The sequence below is a fragment of the Phaenicophaeus curvirostris genome, chromosome 5 (assembly GCF_032191515.1).
Source record: "Phaenicophaeus curvirostris isolate KB17595 chromosome 5, BPBGC_Pcur_1.0, whole genome shotgun sequence".
Taxonomy (NCBI): Eukaryota; Metazoa; Chordata; class Aves; order Cuculiformes; family Cuculidae; genus Phaenicophaeus; species Phaenicophaeus curvirostris.
Window position 1 is genome coordinate 43,890,831 of NC_091396.1, and position 14,051 is coordinate 43,904,881.

A 14,051-nucleotide genomic window follows, 5' to 3' on the forward strand; every position below is an offset into this window, starting at 1 on the left:
TAACACCAAAGAGTAAGGCAAGCGTACACTTTGCATGAACAACACCCACAGCAATTACCTACTCATTTGCACTCTTCATTTTGGAAGCTAACTTGTGAGCAAAGCTTCAAATTCCCATTTGGTACACTGCTGCTTTGACTACACCTTTGAAATCCATTTGAAATGGTTACTTTTCCTCCTTCTTAGAATAAAAAATGTATTCTTTCCCAAGTCAGGAGCTTGGATGACCCTGTACACAGCAGTAGGATTTGGATTAGTGGTTAGAACTCTGTACATACGTGTTGCTCTAATTTGATGAAGAGATATTTTCAGTGTGTAATTATGCATTTAAGTGAAGCTTAAGAGTTTTTGTGATCAAATGATATGTACGTGGAAACAAAAACAAGACATTCCTTGAAATGCTGTATGAGCAAATTGGTACAAAGGTTCTTGAATTACCACAAAAGGAAGAGGTATACATGGGTTACAGGAGTCACAGACCTCTCTGCAAAGAGGGGAACAAAGTCAACATCACACCTGTGTAATGTCTTACCAAGGAATACTCATGTTCTGCAGAATTGTATTAGCATGTTTTTAATTTGTAGTAAAATTGCAAGGTGAGAATTTCCCCTGGGTATAGCAGAGGAAAAAGATATAGTACAAACATTAGTGAATCCACAGCAATTGCACTAATACATAACTGTGAGTTACAAGGCATCTTTACCAGAAGGCAGGATACACAGTGTTCACATTCGGGTTGTTTGATCAGAACAAGTAACTGTCACAATCATTATTTTCCATGAGTACTTGAATGAGATCCCTGCAGATCCCTTGTAGCTGCATAATCTTCCAGGAACCAGGAATAAAATTATAGGCTCCCCAGCTCCAAATGCAGATATTCTTAAAAACTGGGTATATGAACTCTTACCCTTCTCTAGCAAGGGGACCTGCAGTCCCTAGAGAACATAACTAGAGCAAATATGACGAGGAGTCAATCAATCAACACAAGAAATACAGCTACAGTCAGGCAAATAGACCAAAAGAACAGGCCTGCTTTGTGATTAAAAACCATGTTCTTTCTTCCTACTGACCTATCTACTTAATTCTCTCTTCCACCCAGACCCACATGATGCTGTGACGTGAAGATACCATATACATGCTCCTGCTTCCACAGTTTCATTATGTTACAGGACCTGTAGGCACATACCTGTTAGCACAGTGAAATGGCACCAAGTCACTCTTGGGTATTATGGAATTGACAGCAAGCTGGAGAATACAAGCCACACACAGAACAGGAACAGAAGTTTTCAAGCTGTTTTCAAGGCACAGCGAAGGTCACTGTACCATCCAGGAGTTCCTTCATCCTCATTTAAGCAATCAAATATGCTTTCCTGAAAAATCCTTAGAAAGCTATTTCCCAAGTGTTTTGGAAATTGTCTGACAGATGAAAATCTGACATTTTAAACTCTCAAACTTGTTGTCTTCATTGTATGTAAAGTCACGTCTATGAGACATCCAAGTTGTCCCAGTTATGACACTCAAAATGAGTACTCATCTTTGAGTAAAGTGAACTCAAAAAAATCTTAACATGTAAGATAAAGAGGTAAAGAAAACTGCTACAAGATGTAGCCAGGAGTGAGTCACTAAGGCTAAAGATACTGAAGTGGAAACCAGAGTAGTGTTCAAGTTCAGTCTGGAAAGAAATACAAATTAAGATCAATATCATTGTCTTCCCTTTCGATTAGATAAGGCTGTTTCCTCTGTGATAGGTTATAGGAAACAACTTGCGTTCAGCTAGCCAAAAAACAGCAACAGAAAATTCAGACTGTGCGTTATATTAGCCTGCCTGATTTCCCATAAACAGAAGCCCTTAAGAGAAATGGAGCTCGCTTTTATTCCCAAGGAAATTATAGTGAGGGCAAAGCTGGAAAGTGCAGCATAAATGGAGAAGGGTATCAGGAACAGCATCTGTAAAAGCTCATTTAGTTTCCCATAGTTGGCATAACCACCGCAGGCTTGGTAACAGTGGCATCCTCTTCTTTCCACTGAGAAATGATAGTTTTCAGCTGTGTGTAGAACTGCACTCCCTGGAAAAAAAAAGGAGAGACACAAGGACTGTATGTTTGGCCTTAGGAATTTGTCAGGTCTGCACCAGTGATGTATCCAGCAGTTTTTGCTGTATCTTTTTGAGTTTTCCTCTGGGAACAACTCCTATCAGCCTTTTACAAGCTCCCCAAAGATTCTGTTTCTGTGAAAAACCTTGCTACCTAGTTCTTGCTCTCTTCTCAAATCTCCTAAGACTTGCTTTTTAATATCAAAGAGAAAAAAAGGTATTGACTATTGTAACATGCATTATGGTGACTGTGACCACTGGCTTCAGTTTCCAGATTGAGACAGCTTCAAAATCTCCTTACTAATGAGGTCTGATGGACATCTACCCATTGCCAGTTATCATGTGTTTTATCACAACTGACCCAACAGAAGACTCTGAATCAGTGCATTACCTGCTTGCCATAGAAATTGGTGTCTCCTCTGAAAGAAGCACGAGAACCAGTGAAAGAGAACATGGGCAGAGGTACTGGGATTGGAACGTTGACACCCACCTGAACCAAAGGAAAGGTGCTATATTAATCACAAGTAGAAGCAGATTGCAGAGCACTTTCCATTACCTACTGCATGTTTTGTTTCCTTAAATCCAAGGCTGGGTGCTGTTAGCTGAGTAGTCAGTCATTAGTCACTACAGGTGGATGGCTCCTCACTGCAACTGGTGAGTACTAATAGCAACAACTAGCTTGAACATACCTGCCCCACATCTACTAAGTGAGAATATTTCCGAGCTGTGGCTCCATTGGTGGTGAAGATCGCAGTTCCATTTCCATAGGGGTTACTGTTCACCATCTTAATGGCATCATCCAAAGTGTCTGCTTCCAGAACCACTAAGACGGGCCCAAAGATTTCCTCCTTGTAGCAAGTCATGTTTGGCTGACAAGATAAAGAGCAGAAAAAAGCAGCTTGTACATAGGATATAATAAAGACACATGCTGCTAATGCTCAGGCTGTTCCCAGGCTCACCCATCATACTGTCTTTCCACAGGCCATCCTTCACTCCTAGCCTTTCCACACTTTTCCATGCCCTGCCATCTACCCAGTCCACTAACGAGGGTTCCACTTTTCATCTCCAGAGCGCTTTCTGCTTTCACTGCTTGCCTAACGTCTCTCACAGGTCCACTCTGACCAAGGCTGGTTAAGAACAGGATTAATTCAAGATAGTTTACTTCAGTTCCTGTTGACAAAGTGACTAGAACCTGCTATCCTCTACAACTCGGTGCTCAGGATTTATGCCTGATAATTAGCAACATCTGACAAATACAACATAACTAGTTGGAGAGTACTTTAATGGCTAATAACTAATACAGCAAACTACAAAACATTAATTTGACAAGTTGTAAGTTTTATGTTGCTATTAATAACCATCTCACTGTATTAAAAAGTGAAAAACAAATTTCAGTGAAACTTTCACTTTTGAATGCCTAACAATATTTATGAAACGACAGGGAAGTGAAGTATTTTAAGATGTTTAATGAAAATAAGGCAAGACAATTCTGAGATAGATTAAAAAAGTGAGTTATATAGTAGTATAAAATCCATAAAATTTTAAGAATACGAAGTACAATAGCAGAATTATCAAGGTTGGGTTGTTGTCATGGAATCACTCACTATAAGGCCCATGATTAATTCAATGCTTAAAGAAATCGTACCAGCTTATTGATTAAACAAAAAAGAATGAATTTAGGTGTAAAACCCACATGGATGGGAGCCCGGTAAAAAATATTCCCCTCAGTGATGTCCACCTGTTGCACACCACGCATTACATCAACAGGCTGAGTCAACGGAATTGTGACTGTATTCAACAACAAAGAGCTACTGTACCTGATACTATTCTCTTGAAGATTTCCACAAATATTTAACTGTTTTTTTTCTGCAAGTTCTTAAAATGCAAATTGCAGTAATGTAAAACAGAGGAAGGAAAATTTCGAGTTTGGCTGTTCATCATACATGTCCTTAGGCACCTGCTGCTGGCCATTGCCACAGATAGTACGGTACACTTGACAGACATTTAGTTTAACACAGTACAAGCTGCCCATATCCTCTTTTAATTGACTGCATTCTGTTCAAGCTGAGATCATTAACCTCATTCAGAATATGTTGCACTTCTGCAAACTCTTTTATCCCCTCCATAACAGCATTGCAATGAGCACTGGATTTATGCAAGGCAAAGCCGAGCCAATCATGGGCCTTCTACCTGGTGATCACTGATTACTGACTGATTCGGGTAACCCATTTTTCAATTGGCCCTGCAATAAGCAAGCATCAAGCACTGGTTTTGGTCATCCTACCTTGACATTGCCAAGGATCGTTGGTCCAACAAAATTGCCACTTTCATAGCCCTTCACTTTGATATTACGTCCATCCAGAAGAAGGCTGGCACCTTCTTTTACTCCTTTCTCAATCAGACTGCAAACCCGTTCCTTAGCTTGGGGACTGATTAGAGGCCCAAGATCTGCTCCAGGCTGGTCTCCTGTGAAGAGGCGCAAACACCAAGTTTTTAACCCTGACAGCTTCCTCTTTGTGGGCATTATGGATATAACTACACTGGCAGGAAAAAGCTAGAATTCTTGATGTTTCTGAGATGCAAAACAAAGATTAGAGACATTAGTGAACGGAAGTAACAACCCACAACTTTCTTAATCAACAAACAAGAGAAGCTGCGAACATAAGCAAAATTTTAGATCACTGGGAAGCCAAAATTCAACAACAGATTCTTCTCAGGAAGGAATTTCTTCCCCTTCACAGGACTTTATTGAACATAAACAGAAGATAATTCTTCTAGAATTAATAACAGTCTCTTTCTTCCAGAGTACTTGTTTCTGTTTTTTCCTTTTTATTGCATGCTTACTACAAACTGGAAGGATCTCCAAGCCAGGTTGCTATATAAATGGCAGGTTTGAATTATAAATAGAACATAACTTCAAAACTTCAGTTAAGACAAGACTGATCCTGTAAACCTTGCATCACAGTCATACTGCCATGTCTTCCTAAATATTCCTAAATCCAGCTCTAAGGCTGTGTTTCCCAATCCATACAGTCTGCTAGCTCCTACCCCTAGACGTCAAAGCTATGTTGCAAATAGCTCCTAGGGAGACACCATAGTATGACAGATACACTGACCTGAAGAGTTGACGGTGGTACAGAAATGAAGTACCTTGTAAGAAATTATCACAGTTCGTACCTGCATTTACACGCAGATTTTTGGCTCTGTCCACAAGCTCTGGCAGCCATTTCTGAGCTTCTCCCACTAGAATTGCTGTAGACAGGGCCATGCAGCGCTGGCCAGCTGCACCAAAAGCAGCTCCAACCAGCTGGTTCAAGGTGTTCTCTTTATTTGCATCAGGCATCACGACACCATGGTTCTTTGCTCCCTGGAATATAACACGTAATGAGCGTCTCATGATTAACCACTTCAACCCACTTCTCCAGTTCTCTGGCAATATCTTCATATAGTAGCTCTGACTCTGCTACCAACAGGCTGGCAAGATGGGCAGCCTCATCACTTAACTATCAGTAGCAAAGTCAGCTTCTACTGCTCAGTGGTGTGATCTCTCATAACATTCACAGGAGACAGAGGCAGTCTATGCGCTGAAGTGTGCTCCATTCAGAGGCATTACCATGTTGGCCTGGACTCTCTTGCCGTGCCGGGATCCTCTCTCATAGATGTACTCGCCAGCCTGATTAGATCCCACAAAGCTGATTGCTCTGATATCCGGATGGTCACAAATGAAATTCACAGCTTCAAATAGGAAATAATACATTATATATTGTGGTGCACAAATGCTCCCCTCTGTCCCCATCCCCACCATGCTAAATCTATGCATCTTTCTTCTTATCAAAACTTCTGCTTGTTTCTTCTATATTTTAGTTTCCCTACTGTCTGTCCACACCCTCTCCACTAATTTTTCAGCATGTGTACTCCTGCCCCTGTTCTTATACACCTGGCCCTCTGCCACCTCTTCATGTTTTGGGCATCTCCCAAGATGCCCAAGCGAAGCTGAAGCCAAGTTACTGTTGTCTATTTGCACTCCTTGTGTTCTGAAGGTATATGTGTGTTTCAGAAAACATCACATTGGGAGGTAAAATACTGGCACCCACTCAGTATTCAGTGAGGCATTTAATTCTTGTTTAGGCTTCCTTGTGAAATCAAGGTGATTTATCTACTTATTTCTGTTGGAGCTTAGGCTGCTAAACAGAACTTGAGTGCTTACATGCCCTGGGAACTCTGATGCCAGACCCAAAAATTTTGCCCACAGTATGTCCTGAAAGTTTTGGTGCAAAATGGCAAAGAACCTCCAAGTCACTTCCCCTCCATCAAAAGGGCTGAAATATCTGTCCAAACCTATCTAACAGCAGTAGTATCAGACACTCCAACTGCTTCAGTACCTCTGCTGAACATACACCACAACACTCAGACACTCCAGTCAACCTCCAAGTGCTATTATTACCTTCATGTTGTCCATGGATGATATTCAGGGTCCCATCAGGGGCACCAGCATCCTGAAACAACTTGGCAAGGAACATGAGCGCTCCTGGTACGCGCTCAGATGGTTTCATCAAGAAGGTGTTTCCACAAACCATAGCCATGGGGAACATCCAAAGAGGAATCATGGCGGGAAAATTGAACGGTGCAATTCCAGCACACACACCGAGAGGCAGGCGGTAGGTATAAGTGTCCATGTCTTTAGTGATGGAGGGCATGGTCTCTCCCAGTATGAGGGATGTCACACTGCAAGCATGTTCAACCACCTCTGCAGCAGAAAGGGCAACACGCCACTGGAGGATCTGTTAAGCATCAGTCCCCAAACTCCCTTCTCACCACTGCCTTGACCCAGGTCTTTCTTCTAACCTCCTTTCCCACAACTTAAATCTCACTGTTGTCCAGAAAATACCTTTGCTCTATCAAGCACTGTGAGATCATTGTGAATGGATTCTCTCAAGTGCATTTATGTTACTGCGGTAAGACTACACACAAAATAGCCCCAGTAAAAGAAGTGGAGGTATAGCATTAATGTATCACCTAGGATTCAACCTTAGACATCTGAGTACAAGCAAGAACTTGTTATCACTTTACAGCAATTTGTAGGCAGTCCTAGGAAAAGGAAGAATCTAACAGCTTGAAAGGGATTTATGGTAACTCAGTCTAAGGGAACATTTCAGGCTAGAGTTATAATTGCCCCTTTTCTTTCAGAAGGAGACTGTGAAGGGAGCTACATGTAAAGAATCCCAGAGCAATCCGGTGCTCAGGAAACCTCCTTCCTTCCTACAGGTTCTCAAAGCCCCTTTTTTAACATGAGGAGCCAGCAGCTTACGGAGGCCTCGGAACACATCTCCCTCAGCATCAGCCAGGGTCTTCCCTTGCTCAAAGGTGATGATTTTTGAAATTTCTTTCTGAAAATGGAAAAGATTAAGTTTACCAGTGTTAGAAAAGTACCTGCCTGTGAAACAGGATGTAGATTTAAGAGAGTTTAACAGAGAGTTGAACATCACAATGAAGACCGAGTAGAATCCAGGAAAGCCTACACTGATTGATTTGTTCCTTGCAGATAAGAAGCTGGTAAGGCATACTGGTGACATTTTAGAAAAAATCAACCATGAGCTGAATTATATTCTACAGCTTTCATGTGTTACATCACAGACACACAGATAAAGCAATCTGGGGAATCTAAAATCACGGTAACATTCTTGTCCCACTTGTCTTTGTCAACTGGCACATTCTCCATCAAGGCTGAAAGTTCCTCTTGTGGTCTTTTGGTAACGGAACAAATGCAGAATAAAATTCATTAAGAAGCAGTGCCTCTCTGTCCCCATTTGCTTGGAGAGTGTTTTGCTACACCTCTGAATGATAACGTCTCAGTTGGCTCTTCAGTCATAGCAGCAGTGTCTCATCAAGATCACAGCAAGCCCTGAGTCTCTCAATTTAATTCCTAGTCAACTGCAATGCATTCAGCAACAGCCATTACACACAGACGCGGTGTCTCACCAGATTGTCTTTGATGAGTTGTTGATAGCGCAGGAAGATTTGCTGGCGACTCAAAACAGATGTTTCTGACCAGTTCCAAAAAGCCTTTTTGCAAGAAGCCACAGCTGCCTCCATCTCACTGGCTGTGGCTTTTGGTACACGACTAACCACTTCATTTGTGGCCTGAAGGAAAAAACAAACTGCATCAAAACTCAACTTTTTCCAGCTGTCCCGCTAACCATTTAACTCTACTTTCAAGGTGAAAGCACAAAAAAGCCTCCTTGCTTAGTGCACACAAAAGGCCTGGGCTACAACTAGAATAGTTCTGAAAACCTGTACTCTCCGCAACTCAAATCAGGCACTGAGAAAGCTGCAAACGCAGTGCTCATTTCCAGCTCAGAGTTGAAGTGACTTGTCTGTCTTGCAGCTTCCACAAAATATGAGGCTAAGGTTTCTGTGGACTGTGGTCTTTTCCCTCTGAATCAACTAGGCTCATCTTCTCTCCCTCTTGCTTATTAAAGGAGACAAGTTTTCTTTGGAAAAAGCAGTACATGACTGCGTTGGCACTGATGTTAGTTTACCTAGACGTCTAAGCCAAAGTAAGATTTTACAAGAAACATTAGTTCTACAGTATTTTAACTTTAAAAGCTTATCTTTGACAGTCTGACCTCCTTCTACTGAAATGTTAAAAATTAAGCCTGCTTTGACATAACAAAAACATCAGGTACATCACTAAAAGAGAAACTACTTGAGAAAGGAAATTCAACAAGGACATTGGTCATTACACAAAGAGTAAATGAGCTTCTTGAACAAGGTTTGCTGCTCTCACCATTTCCACAAAACAAATCAAAATAAGGCTTTACAGAGAAAAATTTTAGAAACTGCTGCCCAAATGCTTACCAGGGGGTCAGATGGGGCAGAGCACTGAGTGCAACCTCATCGTAATTTGTCTTTGGTGGAGGACTTGTACACGTACAAGTGCTACTAATCCAAGATTATTTTGCATTGCATAGCATCCAGCCTCTAAATTCACTGTGAATATTGTGGCTCACAGATAGAAGCTTTCTGAAAGGAGAGGAGCTTCAACTGTCAGGACCTTTTACCTCGGTCCAAGAGTGAAATCAGTCTATTATCAGGACTTCACATTCAGATGGCATCAAATCACAAGCAGTTGATTTCACAAACAGGGTGGAAGAAATCATTCAGAAATTTGACATACTCATCACAGAGCCTTTCTATGAGCAAAAAAAATGTAAGCAGGGTTTAAGCTTCCTTTCTAGAAATCAGGGTTTTACTACACAGGGAAGATAAAGGATATCATCATCTAAGTGACGTTTTGTGTGAAAAGGAAATTGAGAAGCAATTACAAAGTGCTAAATCCATCTTAAGCTTAAGAGTCTAAGTTTTTCTCAAGAAAAGTATGTAGTTTCCCCCTTTGCCAAAAGCTTGAACAGAGGCAGAAACCTTTGTTGCATGGTGATAGCTAATACATAATCTGAGGCCATTTCACTTACTGGGTTGTGGATATCAATCCATTCAGTAGTTTTGGACTCAACAAACTTCCCATCAATGAAGAGTTTTGTTGTTGGCTGTGGAGGACAAAATACTGATGTGAGTGATCTTTATCTCAAGATGCCTAAATACTAGTGTACTTTATCACATGTGAGCCTTCACCATCCCCACTACGCTGCCCAATAGAAAGTTTAGATCCAATATTTACAGCAAGACCCAGCTAACTGTTTAGGCTGAAATTTTTCATGCTCTCTGCCCCACTGTTCTCTCACTTTACACCAAAATGACCAAAATTCTTTCTAAAAGCAGTTATGGAAAAAAATACATTGCTATGCTTATGCTCAGAACTATCAATCTACTTAATCATTCAATGTTTACTAAGTTAGAAAATTAGAAAACTACAACTCATATATGTTCAAAGGAATCAGTTGATAATTCACCTTGTGGGAAATTCCATGTACCCAGTGCACACTGTACTGTGTTTCCTTCCCATCAAGCCACTAAGCAGGTTCAGTCTCTCCAGCTCATAACTACAGGCATAAAATTGGACTTTCCCCATTCCCTGCAACTAAGAGCAAGGAACCTGCATCTGCTGAACTCAAAGTGACTGTCCTGCCAGGCAGCACTGAGTACAGAACTTGCCAACTCAGGTGCAGAGGAGAGAAAAGGAAAGTTTGGAATAGGGAGGTAAACACAGGGCCAAAGGAAGAGCAGGGGTAGAAGCTGTAACTACAGAATTGTAGCACACAGGAAAACAGATTGGGACCGTATAAATAAAGAGACTAGAAACTAGGAGTTGATATTAGGAAATAAGGAGAAAACTAGGAGAAAGCAAGAACTAGTTAATCATGTCACAAAACAGTGGCTCTAGGAGAACAGATAAGAGGAAAGGGAAATGGATCTACTGTGTGAAGAACACAAATGGAACACAACAGCTCAAAATTGCTGGGCTATAAAAACGAAGGTATCAGGGAGCAGTGTGAAGAAATTAGGATATGGAATTATGAGAGGGAGATGATGAGAGAGAATAAGGAAAACAAATGGGGACAACTAGACGGCAACAACAGGATGTAATCCAGAGGGACCTGGACAGGCTGGAGAAGTGGGCCTGTGAGGTTCAACAAGGCCAAGTGCAAGGTCCTACACCTGGGTCGGTGCAATCCCCAATTTCAGTATAGGATAGGGGTGGTTGAGAGCAGCCCTGGGTAGAAGGACTTGGGAGTGCTGCTTGATGAGAAGCTTGACAATATGCGCTCGCAGCCCAGAAGGCCAACCGTATCCTGGGCTGCATCAAAAGAAGCGTGGCCAGCAGGTTGAGGGAGGCGATTCTGCCCCTCTATTCCTCTCTTGTGAGACCTCATCTGGAGTTCTGTGTCCAGTTCTGGAATCCTCAACGATGAAGGATATGGAACTGTTGAAACGGGTCCAGAGGAGGGCTACAAGGATGATCATGGGGCTGGAGGACCTCCCATATGAGGACAGCCTGAGAGAGTTGGGCTTGTTCAGCCTGGAGAAGAGAAGGCTCCAAGGAGATCTTATAGCAACCTTACAGTACCTGAAGGGCACATACAAGAAAGCAGGGGAGGGACTGTTTAGAAGGGCTTGTAGTGATAGGACTAGGGGTAATGGCTATAAACTGCAGAGGGGCAGATTTAGACTAGACCTAAGGAAGAATTTCTTCACCATGAGGGTGGTGAGGCACTGGCACAGGTTGCCCAGGGTACTTGTGGCTACCTCATCCCTGGAGGTGTTCAAGGCCAGGTTGGATGGGGCCTTAGGCAGCCTGATCTAATGGGAGGTGTCCCTGCCCACGGCAGGGGGGTTGGAACTGGATGATCTTTAAGGTCCCTTCCAACCCAAACTATTCTATGATTCTACGACAGTGAAAATGTGAACAGCAATGAAAATTGGGACAAATTGAGAAAGCAGGACTAGCATGGGAAGTGTAAAATAAGACTGTTAATGGATAAGCATGACCTATTGATTTGGGAGGGAACACCAGGAGTGGGTAAAAAAAAAAAGTTGCAGATGATTATGGAGCCAGAATTACACTTGGGAAAGAGTAAGAAGTCTGTGCTGACAAAAATACAATACCCTCCAGAATATGGAAGGAAGCACTAGAGTCCCTGGCTTCTTGACTGTCATAAAAGGTCTTCTAGTGCTCGTCTTAAGAATGACAAATTCCTACTACAATCAGTCACTCCATGAGCCCAGACACCATGCATCTGCCACGGACCTACAAGCTCCAGAGCTTTATGACCCATGTGGACTTCAGTGCAATGGAATTTATGGTTGTTGTTTTTCGAGATTGCTTAAAGGGGATCTCTAGAAAGTCACATATACAAAGAAAAAAATATTATAAGCAAGACAGGAAAGGGTCAGTTAAGACTGACTGTACTTTTTCCATAGGATCAGCATCTTTCTTCTGTGAAGAATGAGCGTGTTGGGGGAACAAGGACTGTAGTAAAGCAGACTAATTAGAGAGTCACAATTTAGGTGTTTAGAATTCTTGAGAGTGTACAGCCATGGATACCAGAAGATAAAGGGCACTGTAACAGTTTAAGTTACTCAACACTGCCCAAAGGAAATCAGATCTTCTCTTTGCCGTAAATAGATGATAGCAGGCAGATCCACACAGCTTGGAACAATCTTTTTTCACATGTTATAGAATCATAGAATCACCAGGTTGGAAAAGACCTCCAAGATCATTGAGTCTAACCATACCTATCTGCCACTAAACCATGTCCCTGAGCACCTTGTCTACCTGTCTTTTAAATACCTCTAGGGATGGCGACTCAACCACCTCCCTGGGCAGACTGTGCCAGTGCCTGATGACCCTTTTGATGAAAAATTTTTTACTCATGTCCAATCTGAAACTCCCCTGGTGCAGCTTGAGGCCATTCCCCCCTGTCCTATCATCTGTCACTTGGGAGAAGAAACCAGCACCCACCTCTCTACAACCTCCTTTCAGGTAGGTGTAGACAGTGATAAGGTCTTCCCTCAGCCTCCTTTTCTCCAGGCTAAACAACCTCAGTCCCCTCAGCTGCTCCTTGTAGGACTTATTCTCCAGCCCCTTCACCAGCTTTGCTGCTCTTCCCTGGACACGCTTCAGGACCTCAATGTCTTTCTTGTAGCGAGAGGCCCAGAACTGAACACAGTAATCAAGGTGTGGCCTCACCAGTGCTGAGTACAGGGGTACAATCACTTCTCTCAATCACTTCCCTCATCCTGCTGGCCATGCTGTGATATAGGCCAGGATGCTATTGGCCTTTTCAGCCACCTGGGCACACTGCTGGCTCCTGTTCACTTGGCTGTCAAACAACACCACCACATCCTTCTCCTCCAGGCAGCTTTCGAGCCACTCTTCCCCTGGTCTGTAGCACTGCACAGGGTTGTTGTGCCCCAAATGCAGGACCCAGCAGTTGGCCTTGCTAAACCTCATCCCGTCGATCTTAGCCCATCAGTCCAGACTGTTCAGATCCCTTTGTAAAGCCTCCCTACCCCCAAGCAGATCAACACTTCCTCCCCTCTTAGTGTCATCTGCGAGCTTAATGTCGTCTGTGAGCTTATCCATATATATTCTATATTCGGTTTTGCTGGTCATATTGAAGAGGTATTACACACGGCAAAAGAAATCTAAAACTGGCAGAAAAAACGCTAATGTTTACTTAGCACAATGCGTGCTACTTAAGGAACAGGGAGAAAACAAACAGGACGCGATTACCTGGCCTAAGGCACGGCCTTAGGGGCACCAGCAGGGCTCGCTGCGAGCAGGAACGGGGCCAGACCCGGAGCGGGGCCCCTCTCCGCTCCACAGGCAAACCTGGCGCTGCTCTCCCCTTCCTTCCCGGCTGCCGAGCACGGGCAGTGCCAAAAGTCTGTTCCAGATGTACCGGCCCGGACAGGGGAGCCGAGCCGGCACGGGAAGCCCCACAGCCCAAGGGGTCCCCTTCGAAGCGACAGCCGAAGCCCAACCCGCACCCTCCCCGCCCGCGGTCCCGGCACTCACCGCCGAGGAGGAGGAGAAGGAGGCGGCGGCTGAGGGGATCCGGGGGGCACCGGCTCCGCTCTGGGGGGCACCGGCTCTCCGCGGCAGCTGCACGGGAGGGAAAACACAGACCGGCGCCGTTCCGCAGGGCTCCCGACCGCCCTCTCCACACCCCAACACCACCCCCGTTTACCCGCTCGGGACTCCGTTTCTCCGCTCGGCCCCCCCTCCCGCGTCCCCGTGGCCCCCCCCATCAGCTCGGGGCCCCCCCCGCCTCACCCCGAGCGCCACGCGCCGCCTCGCCCCCCAGGCCCCGCGCGCCGCCGCCGCCGCCGCCGCCGCCGCCATCCCGGCCGAGGGTCTCGCTGCTCCGCGGCCCCCGACGGCGCCCCCGGCCCCGCCCCCGCGCGCTCATTGGCTTCCCGTGCCCCGGCGCCTCGGAGGCCCGCAGCCAATCGCCGCCAGCCATCCCCCCCCCCGCCGCCGCCGCCGGCCCTCACC

At 44.4% G+C, this 14,051-nt stretch overlaps 1 protein-coding gene across 1 annotated transcript; it reads right to left on the reverse strand.

The window, feature by feature from the left end:
* Nucleotides 1-1,948: 1,948 nt before the first annotated feature.
* ALDH6A1 (aldehyde dehydrogenase 6 family member A1) lies at nucleotides 1,949-13,913 on the reverse strand. The gene is made up of 12 exons (XM_069858485.1): nucleotides 13,830-13,913; nucleotides 13,572-13,658; nucleotides 9,565-9,639; nucleotides 8,072-8,233; nucleotides 7,401-7,479; nucleotides 6,537-6,839; nucleotides 5,706-5,827; nucleotides 5,270-5,459; nucleotides 4,377-4,558; nucleotides 2,782-2,961; nucleotides 2,484-2,582; nucleotides 1,949-2,066 (listed from the first exon to the last, which is right to left on the reverse strand). The coding sequence occupies exons 1-12, from the start codon at nucleotides 13,896-13,898 to the stop codon at nucleotides 1,962-1,964; spliced, it is 1,653 nt and encodes a 550-aa protein (XP_069714586.1). The 5' UTR covers nucleotides 13,899-13,913; the 3' UTR covers nucleotides 1,949-1,961.
* Between the last annotated feature and the right edge of the window lie 138 nt (nucleotides 13,914-14,051).